General features: G+C 46.2%; 1 protein-coding gene across 4 annotated transcripts in view; it reads left to right on the top strand.

Annotated features, from left to right (window-relative positions):
• pard3ab (par-3 family cell polarity regulator alpha, b) overlaps positions 1 to 21,410 on the top strand; it is a 183,713-nt gene that overhangs the window by 71,166 nt on the left and 91,137 nt on the right. For all 4 annotated transcript variants that reach the window (XM_028426670.1, XM_028426671.1, XM_028426673.1 and 1 more), the window contains exons 6-9: positions 13,018 to 13,109; positions 15,172 to 15,255; positions 18,051 to 18,176; positions 19,897 to 20,270. In XM_028426670.1, the coding sequence (XP_028282471.1) occupies positions 13,018 to 13,109; positions 15,172 to 15,255; positions 18,051 to 18,176; positions 19,897 to 20,270 (676 nt within the window). The remainder of the gene's footprint in view (positions 1 to 13,017; positions 13,110 to 15,171; positions 15,256 to 18,050; positions 18,177 to 19,896; positions 20,271 to 21,410) is intronic.

Genomic DNA, 21,410 nt, shown 5'->3' on the forward strand with positions numbered 1-21,410 from the left:
GCCATGGCAACAGCGAGCTGTCAGTCGAGTGGGTATTAATGAGAGCCGGAGGTGGCGGGGCTGCACAGAGAAGAAGCTGCTGTGTGTCTGTGTGTGTGTCTGTGTGTGTGTCTGTGTGTGTCTGTGTGTGTGTCTGTGTGTGTCTGTGTGTGTGTCTGTGTGCGTCTGTCCATCCCTTATTGTATTTATGGTACCTTGAGTGTGTGTGTGTGTGTGTCAGCACGTCAAAGATCCAGGCTGTTGTAGTCCGGGTTGCAAATCAACCAATTAAAAAGAAAAGCCACAAGCTACTGAGCCACCTGCAGTGTTAGTGAGCTGAGCTTACACACACACTCACACACTCACACACACACACACACACACACTCACACACACACACCTTGTACACTGTCTGTCTCTGTCTTCACCTCTACTGGAGTTTCGTGTTTTGGCATGTGTACAAGTGCTTTTTCATTTTTGTGTGTGTGTATCTGTCTTTTTTCATTATTAGTTTGGTGTGTGTGTGTGTGTGTGTGTGTTAGTGTGCATTTATTGATGTCATATCAAAACCACCAGTTGGATATATTTAGTTTATTTACATGTATGCCTCTCTGTTTGTTAATATAAATAGTTTTGTCTTGTTTATGCTGGAAAAGATGCTTAAAATGCACAAAAACAGTTTTGTGTTGACATGAAAATCTGATAAGCTGGACATGCCTGACATCGACTGAACAGCCGCGGGCTTGTTACTGAATGATATTTTTGCCCGGAGGCCGTCCTCTGACAGCAGCCTGATGATATTCCTGATACCTGGAGCCAGATAAGATGTTTGGGCAAAAGTATGTGGACACCAAGCTGCCGGCCTCCGTGTTTCTGGTTCCTGTCCAGCCCATTAAGCATTTGTAAAGTCTGATGAGGGGTGGTGAGGTCAGGCGCTGGCTGAGGCCAGGACAGGCAAGTTTCTTCCACACCAAACTGAGAAGATTCTAAATCCTCATCTGCTCTAAAGCAGATAATGAGGATGTCCGTTTACTTTTGGCCACACAGCAAATAATCTCTGATACCTTCTACTTTACTACAATACACATTAAACTGAGGGCATTTTTAGCATCTAATCATGTTGGACTAGAATGTCTTTTTTCCAATTAGCACCTTTTCAGCTGCAGCCTGCATCAAGCTGCCTTTGAGCTGTGGTTAATGATGATAACTTCCTGCGGGTCAGACTCTGCTGTTCTTTCCTAACTGCGGCACCAGTGTGAGTGTATCATAGTGTGAACACAGGAGCTTCCTCTGCATCAGTGTGTGTGTGTGTGTGTTTGTCAGACTGCTGTGTGTCCTCAGCCATTAGGCTGCTGAGGGACTGAGTTATCTTTCATGGTGGGAAGGAAGCTTCACGCAGCTCACTGGGGACGTTGTTACACAGACATTCTGACAGCACACACACACACACACACACACACACCTGCACAGGAATGTTTATACTACCGTATGCAGATAGTGTGAGTTCAATTGTACAAGTAACATGCAACTTTACAAAAATGTGCAATTGAAAACGACATGTTTTTTTGCACACACACACGCAGGAGCACACACACAGAAACACACACACAGAAACACACACAGTCATGTCTGTGCAGAAACTTCACAGATGCTGGTGTGTAACGTGTTACTTTAAATGCACACATGATATGTATGTGTTTACACACACACCTTCACACACTAAAAACCAAATCCACTGCAAGCACTAACACAAATCCATGTAGGTACACACACACACACACACACACACACACACACACACTCCTCCTGCTGCTTCCAGCTAACAAGCCTCCATGCAGTGGATGTGTGTGTCTGTATGTAGTGGAGGGGTGAGTCCCTCAGGTGCATGGTGCAGCTTTAGTTGGATAAATCATGCAAACCTGAGCCATGCACTCATAAATCACCTCAGACTCGGCGTGTGTGTGTGTGTGTGTGTGTGTGTGTGTGTGTGTGTGTGTGTGTGTGTGTGTGTGTGTGTGTGTGTGTGTGTGTGTGTGTGTGTGTGTGTGTGTGTGTGTGTGTGTGTGTGTGTGTGTGTGTGTGTGTGTGTGTGTGTGTGTGTGTGTGTGTGTGTGTGTGTGTGTGTGTGTGTGAATGCATAATGTGTGCTGAAACCTGCATGTTCAACTTTTGTAGGGTGTGTGAATTGTTGTTTTGTGTGTTTGTGCAGGTGTGTAGCATGCATGTGATTGTCTTGATCTGTGTGTTAATAAGACAGATGAAAGTGAACGATCTGACACATCAGTGCAGATTAGGATTAAAGTGGCCAGTAGGTGCTGCTGTGGAGCTGAGATTGAAGGGGTGTGTGTGTGTGTGTGCGCGTGTTCTCTCCTTCTGTTTTCGTGCTGTACGTGAGCGTAGTGTGAATGGCTCCACAGATAAATACTGTAGGTGTGTGTTTGCAGATGTGAGAATGTTTCCAGTGTTAATCTGCGGTCACCTTGTTATTCTGAGTCTGACTCCTTTTCTTCTCACTCCTCCATCTGTAGCATTTTGTATGAACCTTATTATTCTAGCTTCACTTTCTAACCCTTTATATGTCTCACCTCTCCACACACATTCATCATAAACGTCTCCATCCAGACGAGCGTACAGCTCACTGATAGTAATCTGCTGTTTAGACTCTCGGGTCTTTGAAACAATTAGATAATCTACATGTTATAAGCCTGTGTGAATGTTTAAAGATGTTGGAGCGGTAGAACAGCTCATCTTGGTCACAAGGCTGCATGCATCATATTGATACATGACTTTCCTAATCCGTAATTGTCTTCCCAAGTTCAGTTTCACAGACTCACTCCTTGGGTTGTCTTGAAGGTAAATTAGTGACGTTGCCTTCAGGAGCTGAACACTCACCAGGCAGGAAGTTTAAAGAATCTGCTGCTCGGTGCTGCCGTTGTTCCTTCCCTGCTGTCTGCAGCTTGCTACGAATGGTGTGACCAAGCCAGAGGGATGCTGGGAAATGTTCTGAGGACAGATGAGCCCAAACACAATCATTTGTTTTACATAAGAAGTGATGTGTTTGGAGACCATAGGAACCCTTTATGAAACATGGCGGTAGACTAATGTTATTATAATTAATATGAGGGTCACTATAATTTTCACACTTGGCTGAAGGACAATGAAACACGTACCTCGCTTGTACGCATCAGTAGATTGTAGACGCATGCTCACATGTGAGATCCAGGCCTCCATATTCATCATCATTTATGTGATTTATCGCAGCTTCAAAGCAGGAGCAGATCTTTTGCAGTGCAGGGGAAACTTTCCCACTCCGCTCCTTCCTTCTCCTCACATCAACCCCTTTGTTTCTACTCGTTTCTCCCTGTCTGTCCTCCTCTGCTGCTCCCATTTGATCTTCTGGTATTAATGTGACAGAGAACTGTGTGAGCCCAGATCTCTCCCAGCTGGGAGGGACAGGGGGCGAGAGAGAAGATGAAAGACAGCTCTCTCTCTCTCTCTCTCTCTCTCTGGAGGGGATGCAGTTTTCCCCGGGGGGGTTCTCCATCTCTGGGTGCAACCTGCTTGCAGCGACACACACACAGGAGCACGCAGGCGTCTAATCTTCATCACCTGCTAGCAGAATCTAATTACAGCTAATATAGAGCTGCTGCAGGTCGGACAGATGGAAGCTAAACTCACCTGTTGAGGTTTTGTGAAGGGTTAGAAACACCCACACAGAGACTGGAATCAGAGATTAAAACCTCAGGTTTGTAAACCGGCTGCGCTCCACAGGTTTATGAACAAGAGAGTCTGTAAAAACGATCAAAGACAGACGGGAGGGATGACAAGAGCAGGTGCCAGCTGTTATCAGAGCGGAATCAGGGATCTGACAGAGGAGCCATGGAGCTGATTACTCCTGCCCACTGAAGACATGCTGCAATAATAACAAGCAGCTGATCCCAGAAGCTGCGTCTGAAACACGGCACTGTGATGTTCCCCCTGCAGGTGGATGCAACCACATTTAATCTACACCATATGACCAAAAGTAAATGGACGCCACCTTCAGAGGGTCTGTTTTTCTAGTTTAATCTTAATGCTGCAGTCTACTGGCTCTGCAGCTGATGATTATTTATATGATGGATTGATTGTTCATCATTAAAACCCCTTCCACCCCAAGCCCATTTTTAAGACATCAGCTTGAAAATGGCATGCCCAAAATGAATGGAGTATATCTCAGCAACCACTAGGTGTATTTGAATACTTTTGGTGTCATAATAAAGGGGACACCTGGGAGATTTGCCCAGATGTGTAAGTATTAATTTGTAAATTAGGATGGCATGAAGCAAAAACGAAAATATGTTGAAAATGTACATTTTACAATGAATATCTCCTTACAAATGATGTAGATGAAGCAATCTACTTATCTCAATCTGTAGCTAAGCTTGTGGACATTATCTCTGCCAAGTTTTTATTTCATTCTAATTAAGGGAAACAAAATCACAGAGGGTTTAGTCCAACCTGTGTAGACATCATTTTCAAGATGGCTGCCGGTGGCTTGGAATTTCATGAACCAAACTATATATTTCCCTTTTAAGTCACTATTGGTGTTCATCACTTCTGTTTACATCACTTTTTACTTGTATACATACATTTTTACACATCTATAGGTTATAACAGATGTATAAAGCAGATAGGCCACGCCCACCTAATGCTAAGCTAATACCTCAACATTTGATTAGGGTGATTGACACCTCTATCAAAAGGTCAGAACCAATAGATTTGACAGGTAGTAGTAATTTTAGTGCTAGACTCACCAATGACCAGCCACATGGAAGGAAATGCATTATATGCTAAACGACAGTTGCCACATTCTCCCCCCAAAAAAGTCGTCCACAAACATAACAGATAATCATTCATACTAGGATGTACAGCCACATTTTGTACCGTGTAAGACAGCTTGTTTTCCTGGCTGATATTACCCATAATCCTTTGCATAGAGACAGATTAGATTTACTGACATGTTTAAATGACATGACCAAAACAGTCAAGGCGCCATTTTGTGCCTACTCTGTGCATATATATATATATATTTTTGGAGCAGAGCCTCCACTCCAAGTTCTTGATAAGTTTAGTTATTAATGAGATACCTTATGTGCAGCAGGTTGAGTTTTTTTCTGTTTTCCTGCTCGTGAAGTTTACTCAGAGTTCACATATTCAGCGGCGTAAAGCTCTGGAGTCATTAAGTGTGCTGCTGCTTCAGCACAGCTGCACAGCTCTGCAGCAGGAAGCTTCTTTTCCTCGACTTGTTTATATAGACATGCTCTTCTTCTCAGCAGGAGCCATTACAGTTGGAGTCGGTCAGAATAATGGCCTTCAATCTGACAACTCTACCTCACTCTGAGTGCGGGTGTGATTCTTGTTACCATTATCCACAGCCGGCTTCCTCTCAGAGGGGCAGTTTGGTCGGGTTTACCTGTTATTCTGCTCTGCAGCAGCAGCAGCAGCCCCACCGGGAGTCTCATCTCGGTAAATGGTGCATCACGTAACGAGCTGCGTGCTCGGTCTCAGTCCACCTCGGTCACCTCTGCTGGTTGGCTGTGTGGAGGGTTAGACTTTCAGTGGTGTCCCATACATCAGAGCTGATGGTGGTGCTCATTAGTTTAGGTGTAATGGCTCAGTGCTGTGTAGCAGGTTGAGTATTGAACACCTTTATTCTGAAAAATCTTGATCTGTGAGAGCTTCCCCTGGGCCCTCCGCAGCGGAGCTCTGCAGGTGAATATTTCTGTGCTCAACTGTTTCTGCTGATCTTGATAAAAAGAAGTGTCAACACAGTGAATGTTTGATGAGTCTAAGAATGTTGCATAAAACAGGAAGTGTCTCTGAAACTGAGCTGCACAGCATTGAAACCCTGTTATGGTGGGTTAGCACAGGAAACCTGAACTGAACCTCTGATTAATGGAGCAAAGAAAAGAATGAAAGGAACTTTGCACCAAAAATGAGTTGATCCCCATAGGCCTCCATGTTTACTGCAGAAATAAACATGTTTACAGCCTGATACAAACCATGATTAGTCTCCGATCTTCTACCTGTGGATGGTCCTGTCAGGGTCCGCCACCACCAATCGTCCGTTTCCACCTGTTTCCTCTGGGCTTCTTCTCCCACCAGCTAACTTCATGGCCTGTTTTGCTCAAATCTCCATCTATGAGGAAGAGGCATTGACAACCATTCAAATGGTTTTCACCTCTACTGATGTAAGATGGCACCTTAGACCCCGTTCACACTGGGGACATTTTTTTTCTGAGTCCGGACAATGCAAATCTGGATATATCCAGATGGATTTCAATCCACCTCTCAGAGGTGGATCTAGCCGAATTGGCTCAAATGTGGCTCAGGTCTGAACGCAAATGCGGCTAGTGACGTGATACTTCCGGTTGTTTGTATGTAAACAACCGTCGAACTACGACAGCTTTGCCCCGAGTTTATTTTCCACAGGGCTGCAAAGGAACAAACTGCTTTTTGAACTGAAAAAAAATGAAAGAATGAGCGACATGGGACAAAAAACAAATGATGCATGCGCACACGCGGTCCTACCGTGACTCTGTATATGAGAGGCGCCACCTAGCGGTTTGGAGGACAACAAACAAGCCAGATTAAGCTGGATTAAGAGCGGATATGTGCGTGTGATAGCCAGATTTGAAAATAGGTCTGAACGTATCCAGATTAAAAGCTAGCTGGATTCAATCCTACTCTAGCTGGATTAACTTTCTCCTGTGTGAACGGGGCCTCAGTACTCATCCCTTTTCTTAGATGTAAACACTTAGTTTAAATAACTGGTGCTGCTGCAGAGTCTCACACTTCCTCCTCTTCCTTCTGCTCTGACAACCAGAAGAAGCAGAGAGCGGAGTGTCAGAACAGCTCAGAGTCCCAGCAGGTTTGGAGCTGTTGTTTGTCATTCTTTGAATGAGCTCTGTCACGGCTCTCTGTAATGTTTCCTCTTGTCTGTCTCATTTCTGCCTCTGTGTCACTCTCTGTCTACCTTTCCTTTCTTCTTTAAACTCTGTCATTGCTCCCTCTCTTCACCTCTCTGCACTCTCAGGATCTGATGCTCTGCTTTTAGGGTTTTTCCCCCTCATATCTCTCTTAAATATCTCTGCTTTGCTTCATGTGCTCAATCAAACACAGCCCGAGAGTAAAAAGCTGAAACATGAGTTTTGGAATGGCTCAGACTCCAGATGAGGCCTCCATTGTCTCTTATGTTTGAGTAAATTGCGCTGCATGATTTGGTGGTGGTGATGCCCCCTCCACCCTTCGCTGCTTTGATTGGATTGGATGGCAGACATTGCAGCTGAATTAAGTGGATTGCGACAGCGGCAGTCTGGTAATTTAGAGGATGCTGGAAGTCTTGTTGTGTTCACACTGATGCTTCTGGTCTGTACACAGACTCACAAAGTGGCAACATACTGGATTATAGAAAGTCCCCCACAAAAAGACGTGTTGGGTTCATGTGAACAGTGTTTTTACATTTTTACAAGCCTCATTTCATTTAAAAGTGTTCGTCCAATCAGATGCAGGCAGGCAGATTTAGTGCTGCTGACGTTAGTGAAGCGCCCTGTGGATGTGTCCTGTTTGTCTTTGTTTATATTTACATATACAACACAGCTTGTGCACTCAACAGAAATGAAGATGGCGACATTTAACCGGCCAAACCAAGCTAACGCTAGCTGCTACAATGTGTGCTAAATGTTAAATTAACTCCATAAACATACAGATGGCCTCTGTATACTGTATAATTCTTATACATTAAACATATATATATTTTCTGCTCTAATTTTAAGCACTTTTTTAAAAAATGTGAAATATTTTGCTGTATTAAAACCAAAACCTGTTGGCCAGCAAAGACACAGACTCTAAATTATAAAGGATCAGCCAACATTAAAGACGGGTTGAAGGTGGGTTTTGTTAAATTTGATAGAACGACATGTTGTAAAACTGATGTGGAAAATTTCAGTGAAGCAACAAAGACATGAACACAAAGAGTCACACAGAAGTTATTAAATACATGTAGCATAGTGTGCCCTTCCTTCTATAAGAACCAAACACGGAGCGGCCTGCCCTCCTTGGTGTAGCCGCCCGGCAGGCTGCCAGCATGATATAAACTCTGATAACGTCCCCTCGGCTCGATGAATCCTCGAGTTATTGACGACGCCGTCCGGCCGTCTGGATCCCATTATCAAAGTGTCTTCAAAGGAGACTAATTGAATTAGTGCAGGGATGCGTAATTGAAAGCGTGCTTGTAATGATGCAGTGTGGAGCCGAGCCTCAGCATTCATCACGGCTCTCTCTGCAGGATCAGCAGCTGTTTTATTTATTCTGTACACCTGGATTTCTTTTAAAGAAACCTGTTACTAGTGACTGACGCTCTTTATTCCCTCCTGAATGGATTCTACCATCCTGCACCAGCACCAGCCTGACCTCATGGCTCATCCAATGAATGAGACATCACAGGGCGTGTGCAGCCATGTTTGAACATTACAGCCCCCTGACACGCTGAAATGAGTCCATTCAGGTGGCCTCTGATGGAGCGTCTGAGTGCTTCTGGTGGAAATGTGAAGATGGGAGTGTGTGTCTGTGTGTGTGTGTGAGTGTGTGTTTAGTTGCTTCTTCCTTAGAAGGTCACACACCCACTGACCCAGACACTGTTAGTGGGTTGATGTTTTCTCTCTCTCTATTTTCTGATGTGTTTGAACTCATAGTTTGCTGTCAGCGCTAAAGCTAACTAGCCAGCTCTGTTATGAAGACCTTTACAGTACAGGATGTATCATCCTTAGTGTCCCAGACAGCAGCAGTTCATGTCCTCTGCTCCCTCTGAGTCTTCTTTGACTTTATATATGAAGATAAAGTTTTATGTTTCGTTCTCTCCGAGGCTCAGATCGTGTTTAATCTACGTGGGCTTGTGCTGAGGAGAACATGGAGGATACCAGTTAATGATGGATGTGTGTGAGTGTTGAATGACGTGTTGTGTGTTGATTGTGCAGGAATGAAATGAGCAGCTACCTGTGAATGGAAGCTTTTCAGTAATGTCAGCTTGTTGTTCAGCTCACAAACTACCAGATATTAATTCTATCTTTTTGTTCTGAAATAAAACATCTGGCTTTCTGTAAAATGTCGTAATAACTTATGAAAAGAGCCACAACTGCTGCAGTGTTATTTAACCTGGGATCATATAACAGTCGCACCCTTTCCCACTGAAGGCTGAAGCCAGAAGTTAGTGGGTCTTGGTGAGTTTTTTGTCCTGTGTGTGATGGATTTTATTTTATTCCCCGCGATGTGAGACGCATCAGTTTGTAGTTCTGTGTTTTTTTGTCATGTTGACGAGGTGTTGGAGCGTCTCACCACAGCGTCTCTTTAAATCTCTTCCTCTCGAGTGTCTGACTGAGGATGTCACTCTGAAGGGCAGCTCCAGCATCAAACCTAATGATCACAAACTTTTCACAGCGCTGCTGCAGACGTGATCATTCATATTTAAACGGGTTTTAAAAATTAAACAGTGTTTCAGATCCAGGTACGCCGCCGCAGATGACTGTCGATACTGTTGTTCCTGCTTTAAAACATTTAGTCACGTTTAGGATTCACCTCACATCCAGATGTTTGCGTTCGGTCTGACTCGCCTCCCTGCTTGTGTGTCTGCATCAGTTTGTAAGTGACAGTGTGGTCAAAGTGGCAGGAAAGGCAGCGGGCAGCACTTCATTAAAGTGCACCATGGCTCCACTCACTTGCTTTCCCATACGTGCACACACACACACACACACACACAGCAGACACAGACCACTTCATTTAGGCAGAGATAGAAAGGACAGGTCCCGGTGGATCCTCCTGTTAATCTTTAATGAGCCCCGGGGCCTGAAACCTGCCGCCTGCCTCAGCTTCTTCTCCACATCCAGGAAACAAACAATGACTCGGCTGGAAAACACATCGGCCGCTCGTGCTCCTACCTGCCTGCCTGTCTGCCTGTCTGCCATTAACCCCCCCAACTCAACTCAGGCCTGAATTATTAATGGCGGCTATCCATCTCACTTCTCGGCCGGCCCACTCCCACAGACGGGAATGGGCGACGTCTTGATGGTGCGGTTAAGAGCGTGCGGTGATGCCTTTGTGTTTCTAGCTGGACTTCAGAGGAAGTTGTTGCTTTGTACTTTGTACATTCATAAATGTACAAAGGGTCTGTGTGATGTCGCCTCAGAGGGTGTGAGGAGCCACTTGAGGTGGTTCAGGCATCTGCTTAGGATGCCCAGTGGGCGCCGGCCTTTAGAGGCATGTCTGCTCTCCCTGTGGCTGCCAGGGCGAAGCAGTTTAGCAAATGGATGGATGGATTTTAGAAGGTGTGTGCAGGGGTCCACTTGGACACCCACCATTTAGCTCTAAGGGTATCTGGGAAACCATAGGAGCCCCTAAATTGGGTTAGATGGCTTCTCCTTTAATGATGAATACATGTTTCTAGCTAAACTTCTTGTGAGCACTGACCCAGCAGATTGCTGCTAATGCTGTTAGAAGATTTTTGGAGGTGTGTCCTTCATTGACCTCAAAAGGTCCAGTCTGGTCTGGACTTTATGTCACACTGCTCCGGGCACCTAGCAACGTGCAGTTGGTGTCAACATTGAAAAGTTTACTCTTTGGTTCCGTTTGTGTTGTAAAAACGAAATCCATCCATCAGCATGAAGCCTGGGATGCATCAGGGGAAATAAAGGATACATTCGTAGGAGTCTGTGAGAGGCCTTGTACCGCTGTGACTACTATCTACTGGTCTAAGAATCCATCCTTCGAAAGACGCAGCCCCTGCATTGGCTTCACCTCTTTTCAAATTCAGTGTGGCTTTTGTTTGGGTTGACACCTGTGTGTCACCTGTTAACCAGCTGTACACCCACTCATGGCAGAGGTTTCTTTTAGTACTAGTGAATAAATCAAAGGTTTTTAGCAATGTCAAAGCACCGTTCAGGGATGTTTACCTCACAGATGCTCATGTAGTCTTGAGACTGAGGCGGATGAGGCTCTTCTTCTGATCTTCTTCACTGAGGCATTCATCTTTTTTCAATGAAATAATAATCTTGGAGATAACTTGTTAGCATTTGAAGCTGGTCAGAGGATGTTAAAGGACCAGTGAGAAAGGTTTAGTGGCATCTAGTGGTGAGGTTGGAGATTACAATCCTTTAATCTTAAATGTAAGCTGTAGTTGAATTTCTGTTGGCTCTGTTAGTATTAGCACATTGAGCTACTCCTAAATTAATAGACATACTGCCCTGTAGCTGTATGTCCTCCAGGCACCAAAGTGTCATGGCAACGGTACCGCAGCCACGGTAACCGCAGGCTCATTTTCATACTGATGAGGCCAGTTGCTGGGGAGGCCTGCTGCTGCTGCTGCTGCTCGCTCGTCTCTCCTCTCCGGTGTCGCCCTGAAATTTTAATGACCTTCTTTCTCTGCTTCTCATTTTTCTCCTCTTTGCTCTGTGTGTGTTTGTGAGTTTTGTGCGCACGTCATGAGTGTCGGCTTCACTGTTCAGACAGACACACACCAAGTGCCCACAGGCGATGTGTAATTTTGAAGACATGGGTTTTTAAAGGGCATGTATTTTTATGCCTTTGGAAGACCTCCTCCTCCGGTCTGCTCCTCCTGGCTTCATCAGGTTTGCTTCTGTCTTTCAGCTGGTGGATGCTACTTGTTTTTGTGGGGCTAAATGCTAACAGAAGGTTCAGGAAACTGGACCAGACCAGGAAACAGCTGTCGTGTCAGAGGTTTTGTTGCTGCTGGTGCTTTTCCACTGCAGGAACCTTCTGGTCCTTTGAGGGCAGTTCTGGTCAGTGTGCTTGTTAAGACTGTGGAACTGCCTCTGTATGAGCTCTCTGTGTTTTCTGGTAAGAAAAAATACGTATGAATGAGTGGGTACATTTGAGTAGCTCTAAAGTGGGCGGGGCTTGATCCTGATTGGTTATAATAAACTCCTCACTCACGTATGGTCAAACAAAAGGTTATAGATAACATTCTTCGTTAAGAAGCAGTAATTAGGTAGAACTGGCAGAGTAGAAGAAGGAACGGCGAAACGGAAAAGAGGCCTTTCTTTCCTTTCTAGCAAATTAGTGGCACATTCCTAACCCAACCTTTACCTGGATTCATTGATGGTTGATACCAGAAACCACTGAGGAGAGATTCACCTATGAATCGGCAGCAGTCAAGGTTGCTAGGCAACAGGAACAGCATGTTGTAACTGTATCTAGAGAGCCAAAACCTCAGTAGGTCAAACTAGTGATGCACCAATCCAACTTTGCCCTGATACCAGTGGAAACCTCCAGGGTTCAGAGTGTTAAACCCTGCAGCTCCCCCTGCAGCCCTCTAATGGCTCCAAGAGGGAGTCAGTCCCCATGTTAGAGCAGAAATAAACATGTTCACAGCCTGATTCAAAAACCGTTTGGTTTAAGTTTCCTTTTTGTGATGGGTGATGTCACAGACATATACCATCTGTCTCCTGATAACAATATGTGGGCTTTACATAGCAACCAGTACACACGTGATACCATTTCCTTTGCAGATACAGGCCCAAAAATCAGGGCTGATATCTGATATTAACACCAGATCAGTGGACCTCTTGGCTGGAGCGTCTCATTTAACAACATTTAGTGACATTTGTGGCCACTGAAAGCCACGTCGACAAGAATTCCCGTAGTTTGCTTCCTCCTGAGGATGCCACGCCCTGAAATGAGACACGAGTCCGTCTCTGCAGGATCATTGTTCAGGCTGTGAATCAGCTGATTGAATATCTTTGTCTGACATCACAAATGTTGGCCAAGAGTCCGTCTGACAACGAGTAGTGCAAAATAAATTGGTGGCCGCTCAGATGACTGCTGCCTGTATAAGATGTGCTGAGGTATGCAGAAATGTTTGGGGGAAGACATGACCTCTTTATTTGGTGTTTAGGTGTTGTATGCTGTCACATGTTACCAAGTCATGAACACCTGTTCATGCCCTCCTGTCATCACGTCACTCACTGCAGCTCTTTTCATTTGTTTAAGGAGGAAGAGGCCAGAGAAGAAGAAAACGGAAGAATCGAGCCGGTGGGCCGGGCGGACTCCTGCATGGAGCACACGCCTGTGAGGTCACTAGAGTGAGTAAACTCCTTTCACCTTTTCACAGTTGCAGAAAAGCTCAAGCTTCAAATTAGCGTCCTGAATTTCAGGGATTGTGACTTTCATCATGTTGAAACCTGAATTCTTTCCTGTCACAGCCATTTGCTCTGCATAGTTTAGTGCTGTGGAATGCTGCTCCGTTTCCTGTCCTCTGCTATTAATCTGTTATTCATTATTATTGATTGGAATGATGCCCAAAAAAAGAGAAATTACCCCTGTTTGTGAAGCAGCTCTCGCCTGGGTTTGTTGTCTGCTTTCTGATTTACATAATTCTCTTTTGTGGGAGCAGAATGATCCTGGTCCTGCCATCAGAGCTCTCCCACACACACACCGACCCATTCAGCGCCTGTTATTAACAACTGTGTTTTGTTTGTGTTATTTTGCTCTGTTGCATGCCTCCAGCTTAATATGCAGGTATGGTATTATTATTGTTATTCCTGTGATTTCCCACAGACTCGGGCTTTTCCCGCCCCTTCAGTTGTCAACAAGGGGCCCATTTTCCCAGAGCTAATCATAGTCATTGTATCAAAGCTGTGAGTGGATCAGATCTGGCGTCTTGCAGAATGTCACGGTGTATAGGTGTTTTAATAGAAAGCTGAAAACTGTCGCTCAGAAAAGCAAATAGCTGAGGCTGTTAACGGGTCAAAGGATGCCGTCCACAACATTGAGCCTCCTAAGTAGATGATCTAAACCGTGTTTCACTCAGAACACGTCTGTCTTGGTGGAATTAGCTTCAGTTTGCGCTCCTCAGATTCAGATTTGTGCACAGTAACAGTGTTTCAATGGTCTGTGGTGCTTTCTCTCTGCAAAGCATGAACTCGTCTTGGTGAGCCTGACCTGAAGATCCAGGAGGTTTGTCTGATTTACTCTTTCCTGAGTGTGGCTGCTGTTGTTGCTACAAGCACAGCAGAAGAAGATCAGTTTATCTGCAGAGGATTTGTTGAGGGCAGCAGCCATGGCCCTGAACTTATCTCCTGGGCTCATGTTTGGTCCTGTTCACCCACCTGTCAGCCGTGTTAATGACACAGACTGTATTTCTGACATCCTGACCAAACACCCATTGACTTCACTTTAAGGTTACAGGAATACTAAAATGCTAAAACGCTTTCCCAGGTTTTTGAGCTCATTCCTGCAGCGCTGCATCTTATTATTTCTTTACAGCAGCAACAGAAGTGTTTTCTTCCTGTATATATATTTTTGGTCGAAACGTCCCACAGATGTTTCTGTCTCTCTGGCTGATCTCCTGAGGCCACAGACTTATCAATCACTGCTTTAGGGGCACAGCTCTCCCTGTGTCTGAGTTTGTAACAACAGGATTTTAAAGTAGCCCCACCCACCAGAGGAGTGTGTGTGTGTGAGAGCATTTTAGAAACCTTCCTGTTGTTCCTTGTGTGTGTTTTTATTTATTTGCACTGCACGGTTTTATGCTTCCAACACCTTTGTGTTTTTATTTGTTGTCATCATGATGTTTCTTTTCTTTCATCACCTTGTTTCCTGTTTTTGTTTTTGCCCACATGGTGTCACCCCCCTCCTCTCCTCTCCTCTCCTCTCTCCTCCTCTCTCCTCCTCTCTCCTCCTCTCCTCCTCTCCTCCTCTCCTCTCCTCTCCTCTCCTCCTCCTCTCCTCTCCTCTCCTCTCCTCTCCTCTCCTCTCCTCTCCTCTCCTCTCCTCTCCTCTCCTCTCCTCTCCTCTCTCCTCCTCTCCCCTCCTCTCTCCTCCTCTCCTCTCCTCTCCTCCTCTCCTCCTCTCCTCTCCCCTCCTCCTCTCCTCTCTCCTCCTCTCCTCCCCTCCTCTCCTCTCCTCTCCTCTCCTCCTCTCCTCCCCTCCTCTCCTCTCCTCTCCTCTCCTCTCCTCCTCTCCTCTCCTCCTCTCCTCCTCTGCTCTCCTCTCCTCTCCTCTCCTCTCCTCTCCTCTCCTCTCCTCTCCTCTCCTCTCCTCTCCTCTCCTCTCCTCTCCTCCTCTCCTTTCTTCTCCACTCCCTCCCCCTCCCATCCTCTCCCCCACCCTTGTCTCTCTGTCATCCACCCGTCTCTCTCTCAGAGACATTGTCAAACTGGTGGAGGTGTCAAACGACGGTGGGCCCCTGGGGATCCACGTGGTGCCTTTCAGTGGCAGGGACCGCAGGTAAACCTACGCAGAGCAGAGCAACAAGGAGGAGGAGGCGGAGGTGTCCGCAGGGCTTTATACACAATTATCATCATTTTTATGATACATTTATGTAAGAACGTGTTCGCAAAATGCAAGATGTAATTAAAATGGCCTAAATCTGGCTGTAACATTAAGGAATAGACTCATTGTGGCTTTCACATTCAGGCTTTTTCCCCAAATGGAGCACACCTCACAGCTTCTACAATCCTAAAATAAAAAGAAAATTGGCCACTTAAGCTCCTTAAGCTGATGACCCGTCAGCTTTATTACACTCATAAAAGAAATGCATTTTTTACGACTTTTGTTCGTTTAAAATGACTCAAATTGTGTTAATTTGGATTTTTTTCACTTTTTTTTTACACACACACACACACACACACACACACACACACACACACACACACACACACACACACATACCGGACATTCCTCTTTGGTGCCTGTGTGTAATCACTTCATCCCTCATTGAAGCCCACAATAAAACACACACACACACACTCACACACACTCACGTCAGCATCATGAAGCGATTTGCCGGTTTACAGTGATCAATCATGGCTGTTTAGGGTTTGTAGGTGACCGTCATATTTCTCTGTGGCTGCTGTCACATCAGCTTTACATGATTCAAAGAGTACACTGAGCAGTGTACACACACACACACACACACACACACACACACACACACACATCTGTGCAACACGTTCAGACACACACATGGAACAAAGCTGTGAAGGAAGAATTTCACATCTGGTTTAAATACAGAGGGAGAGGGAGAGTGTGTGTTTGGAGTCTGTGATTCAGGTCATAAAAACGTAGTTACAATGTGAATGTAGATGTAATTTGGAGTCGGATTATTTAAACAATCTGAAAAGATTATCAACACACTGGGTCTTATACTTAACCCCTCCAAACCTGAAGCTCCTTTAAGCATCATTTATTTTTCAGTCACTGCCGGCTCATTGTTCATTGCAATATAATAACATGCATCGTCATGGAAACAGCACAGTCATGGCTACAGGCTGGGTTTTGAGACCATCATGCATGTCGGCTCCATGCAGGGTCATGCTTATTGTGCACTGTTTAAACACAGGTAGCAGATTATTTTAATAACTGTAAGGTCAGTCATGACTTTTCATATGAGGAGAGCTAAGTGTTTATGTTTTTACAGCACAGTCTTATTACTGATAATAAGACAAATCTGAGAAATATGAAGTCATACTGTGTGATTTTGGAGGCTTAGTTCTGTTTTATAGAGCCAGCACGCTGCACTTCCTGTCATCGTCAGTTTGCCTGCAGCCCCACAAGCGTCCAAACTTTTCTTTATGTGCCACTCCGCCCCGACTGAGACTCACAAATATCATCGAATACAGACTCTCTGTTGTGCTTTATTGGAAATCAAGATGGTATCACTTTTCCGACCGCCCGACTTAATCAACCTAAAAGCACATTTATAATACACTTTTCTTTTATTGGGGAAACGTCAGGTCGTGCGTTACACCAAGATTAAGATGCCGAGCTTTCATCAGAGAAATGGCCCCTCCAGCAAATCACATTGTGTTCTCACTCAGATTCAATCAGCAGAATTGTCTCTGAACTTTTTCAACTCCTGAACTTCTCTGCCCTCTCTGTAATCACATTCCCATTCATATTGAATTATAAGCTTCAGGCAAGGGCAAGTATTAAAGCCTAAAATCAACCCAGTTTACCTAGGCGGCCGGCGCTCATAAAAAAAGCATCGATACACACAGACTGTCTGAAGACTCGATTAGGTTTGTGCTGGCTTCTCCTGCCTGTGCTTGATTTCCTCCCTCAGACAGGCCTATAATCTGCCGAGCGCTCTTTCAGGTGAAGTTAGCCTCTCGCTGCGGCTGTGTGTGGAGGCATAAGCCAGTTTACCACGCCAGATTACGGGGCGGCAGCCGCTGCGGGGCTGAAGTTCTACCATGTGAACCAGCAGCCTCTCTGCAGCTTTACTGCCGCTGTTTTTTGTCACCCGCTCGAACCACTGTTTGTGGCTTTTTTTGTTTTGCTGAGGGGAAAAAAAGGGCAGAGCAGTTACAGAGGTTAGAACATTAAGACATGCAGAGCGTCAGCAGAACCAGAGTCGGCTTTTCAGAACGTGTTGATTGCCTTTGAATAGATGCCTCCCCCGCACGGCCTCCCAAGCACCCTGATGTGATGCCACTGCGTTCTCTCTTTGGTGCCCTGATGATGGGAATGACAGGATCACACTGCAGACTCCTCTCCAGTAACACACCATGAAGCAGAGGCAGCAATTAGCCATGGCTCTCTCTCTCTCTCTCTCTCTGACTGATGCTTTGACCACAGTCACAGAAATCAGTGAAGACTAAAAGGCAGATGATGAAAGAAATAAAAACTACACAACCACAAACCACAAGGACTGTGGAGCTCTCCAAGGAGAGTCCTGATCCACATAATCCCGAGTTCCTCTCATAATCCTGACTTCTCTGCTCATAATGCTACAGTTGTTTCTAATAATCCCGACTTTCTCCCTTCTTCTCATAATTGACTTTTTCCAAAGTCCAGTTGTTTTTCCCAGAATTCTGGGTTTATTTAAAAGACAATAAAAGTCTTAAAGTCCTAAAAAGAGAAGTCAGAGGTCAGATGTTTCAGGGCTCCTCTTCTGTATGGGTAGAACACCGTGTGACACTGTTTACACTGTGAACAGGTGCACAGTTTTGCAGACCACGGTGACGCTGCCTTGTTGTCTCATGTTGCATCTTCTTGACATAAACCTCTGAACATTTCAGGACTCTCGGCTTGTTGGTTAAGCGCCTGGAGAGAGGAGGGAAGGCCGAGCAGCAGGGCCTCTTCCAGGAGAACGACTGTATCGTCCGTATCAATAATGGAGACCTGCGAAACATCCGATTCGAACAGTAAGGCCGCAGCTCACAGACGCCATCGCAGCGTCCCGGTGGTCTCTGGACTTCCTGTGTGACTGGCTCTTCTTTGTGCCGTTACCCTCACGCTGTTTTCTTCCCCCTCTCTGCTGCTGCTGCTGCCGGTGAACAGGCTCCTCACGGCGCCTGTCACCGTGCTAAGCTAACCTCTCCCTATTTAACTCCTGTAGGTCACCGCCTCAGTGGCTGAAGTGGTCCCTGCAATCCTCTCTTTATTCCCCCGTGTGTCTCAGCTCCTGCTCCTCTCCTCCTCCTGCTCCTCTCCTCCTGTTGGAATAACACCCTCTGTTTTTCAGTGCTGTTCTGGTGTCCCCCCCCCCCCGCCTTCTTTAGATCCTGTGTGCACACCTCAGTGCTTCTATACAGTGTTATTTGCTCTATAAGAATGCACACAGTGTCCGTGTTATCAGTTTCCTCTGCCAGCATGGAATGCATTCAGATACACTCAGAGTGATGTACAGCATGTAAATCTACAGCTATGCACTCACACGTGGTGATGCACTAGTCGTCTGAGGGATTTTAAGGGTCAGTTCACAAAATGACCATCATTTGCCTTGTATTTATTATTATATGCATATTAAAGAAATGCATGAACTCCTCTTAAATGATGAATTCCTCCCCCTTCAGGGAAGTCTTCCTCTGTCAGTCTGCACACTGTAGTGTGTCCCTGCCTGTCCAGGGGCCCTGAGCAGGTTCCTGTCTGTGCCTGCTGGGAAACAGCAACTCTGCCCAATTCTGATTGGTTTAAATGATGCAGAGACACTTAGAAGTGACCTAATGATGAATTACTGTGGGGAGAAGTGGGACTGACTTTACTTCACTAAACTCCTCATTTGGTAAAGATGGACTCCTGGTTAGCATGAACTGTGCCCCTGTACAGTGAATTGAGGTGCACTCCTGCAGCAACGTCTGCTATATATTTTGAATAATCAGTTCTTCAGTAACTCTATATCTCTGGCCGTGTTAGGGCCGGCTGTTGGAGACACATGTTATCTGATGGTTGGAAGTAGTGCTGCCAAACATAGTGTAGTTAGTCCAACAGTTGCTCCTGTTATTTTACAGTATTTTTATAAGGCGGCAGATTGTGGTCTCGTCTGACACTCGATCCAGCCTGAAATCGTAAAGATGCCGTGACAGGGGAGGGCTGGGAAAACAGGCCTGGAATTTCTCAAAGAAATCCATCGGCGGTCCGAGTTGTAGTCGTCAGTCCAGTGTGGGGGGTGGTGGGGGGGCAGTAATGGGGCCCCGGACTTTTTCCTGTGTGTCTGTCCAGCTGTTCTAAAGAAGAGCAACGTCTGCTGTATGGAAACAGGTGGCGCTAACAAGCCTCTGCTTTTACAGAGTGCTGACAGCCAACATAAGTTTCCATTCACACCTACTGTACACGGCTCACACAGGGGGGGTTTGAAAGAGGATTTTGTGCAGACTGTGCGGCGGATCGAGGCCTTCATCTGCAGCCAAATGAGGGGATTATGTGATGAAGCTGTCGGGGAGGGCTGGGCCTCCTTTTAGAGCTGCTCATGCTAAGTATTAATTAACATGTCAGATTGTTCAGGTGGGCGATGATGGAGTTTATATATAGGATGGATGTGTGGGGAAGGCGGGGTGCCTGTGTAGACGAGTATGACTGTACTGCTGGAAGACATCAGTCAGTAACGGACTTCCTCTCTCCTTCCTCCTGCTGTTTTTGTCTCAGAGCCCAGAACATGTTCCGCCAAGCCATGCGCTCACCCGTCATCATGTTCCACGTGGTGCCGTCCTCCATGAAGGCCCACTATGAGCAGCTGTCCCACGCCGAGAGGAACCCTGCGTACGCCTCGGGCCGCTTCAGTCCCGACTCCCTCACGGGCAGCACCGTGTCCAGCACACCGCAGAGAATGTCTCGGCACGGTTCCCAAACGCACCCGCACCACCCTCACCCGGACTCAACCGACGGCTACCCGCCTCTGACGCACCCTGCAGTGTCTGCGGCCAAGCCTCCGATGGGTCACTCGCCACAGAAGGGGGTGAACTCCACAGCAGGGTACACCAAAAAAGTTGGGAGGAGGCTCAACATCCAGCTAAAGAAAGGTGAGGCACTGTGTACACGAGCATCCTCCATCCTGGCACATCCTGAACAATGATGTTAAGAGCTTTAAAACGAACAGAAATGTGAAGCGACGGCGGCGTCAGGAGGAAAACTTTGGGCCCTTTTTGACTGACAGCTGGCACAGGTGGCACCAGCTTCTGCCAACAGGATTCCAGGTGTCCCTGCCAGGTCTCGGGGCCGGAGAGCTTGTTGCTAAGCAGCCGCTGGTCCCCGTGCTCTGTCAAATGCCACAGCAGAAAGTCTGACAGGGCTGCGCCATATGCCCGCTCAAGTTTACACCAGACTCTGTCCTCTCCGGTGGGACTGGAGTGAAGCCAGGACATAAAACATAAGAACAGCCAGCTGCCCGTCCTCACTGCGTGTGGTTAAGAAACCGCTGCGTTCTGATCAGATCTGCTGTGTTCACAGTCCAAGATGTTATCGTTTCCTCCCTCCACCGCTGTGTTTGCTGTTGTCGGAGCAGACACTTGCAGGGATTAACGGCGGGCGATTCCCCCAAGAGCTCGCGGCTTCGAGCGCGGATTAAACTCCCGCTTTTGTTTATGTCCTCGAATCAGACGGCGGTCTCCTCGCAAATCCTGGAGAGTATCAGAATCAATCAAAGTATTCCTTGTTCTGCACAGGAAATTGCTTAGGTATGTCTTAATCAAGCTAATGGGAGTTTTAAAGATCCTTCTCCTCCTCCTCCCCGTTTAAAGCCAGGAACCCGACAGGCATTTACCGGTGGATGTAATACCGCACCGCTGCTGCCTGCGGGAAGTTGATTGGCTCATCAATGTGGAGGATTAGTTGGAGGATGTGAAACAGAATGGCTAAATGTTCTGCTATTCTTTGCATCAGGCAGCGAGGATTAAAGCCGCAGCTCTGATGCAGCGAGGATGCTCTTTATTGTTCTTATTTGAACTTGATGCTGGCAGGGATCAGTGTGTTGACCCATTTACATACTTGACTTTAAAAGCATGCAGCCGTCCTCCGAACATTATATCCTACCTGAGCTGTCAGGATGCAGGACTCCTCTTCATTTCCTGTGTTTACCTTGAGTATCCTCATCCTTCATAATGAAGCATTCTTAAGAGTCTGAACGAACAAAGCGGCGTCCGCCCACATAAACACAGAAAAAG

The sequence above is a fragment of the Parambassis ranga genome, chromosome 17 (assembly GCF_900634625.1).
Source record: "Parambassis ranga chromosome 17, fParRan2.1, whole genome shotgun sequence".
NCBI classification, from domain to species: domain Eukaryota; kingdom Metazoa; phylum Chordata; class Actinopteri; family Ambassidae; genus Parambassis; species Parambassis ranga.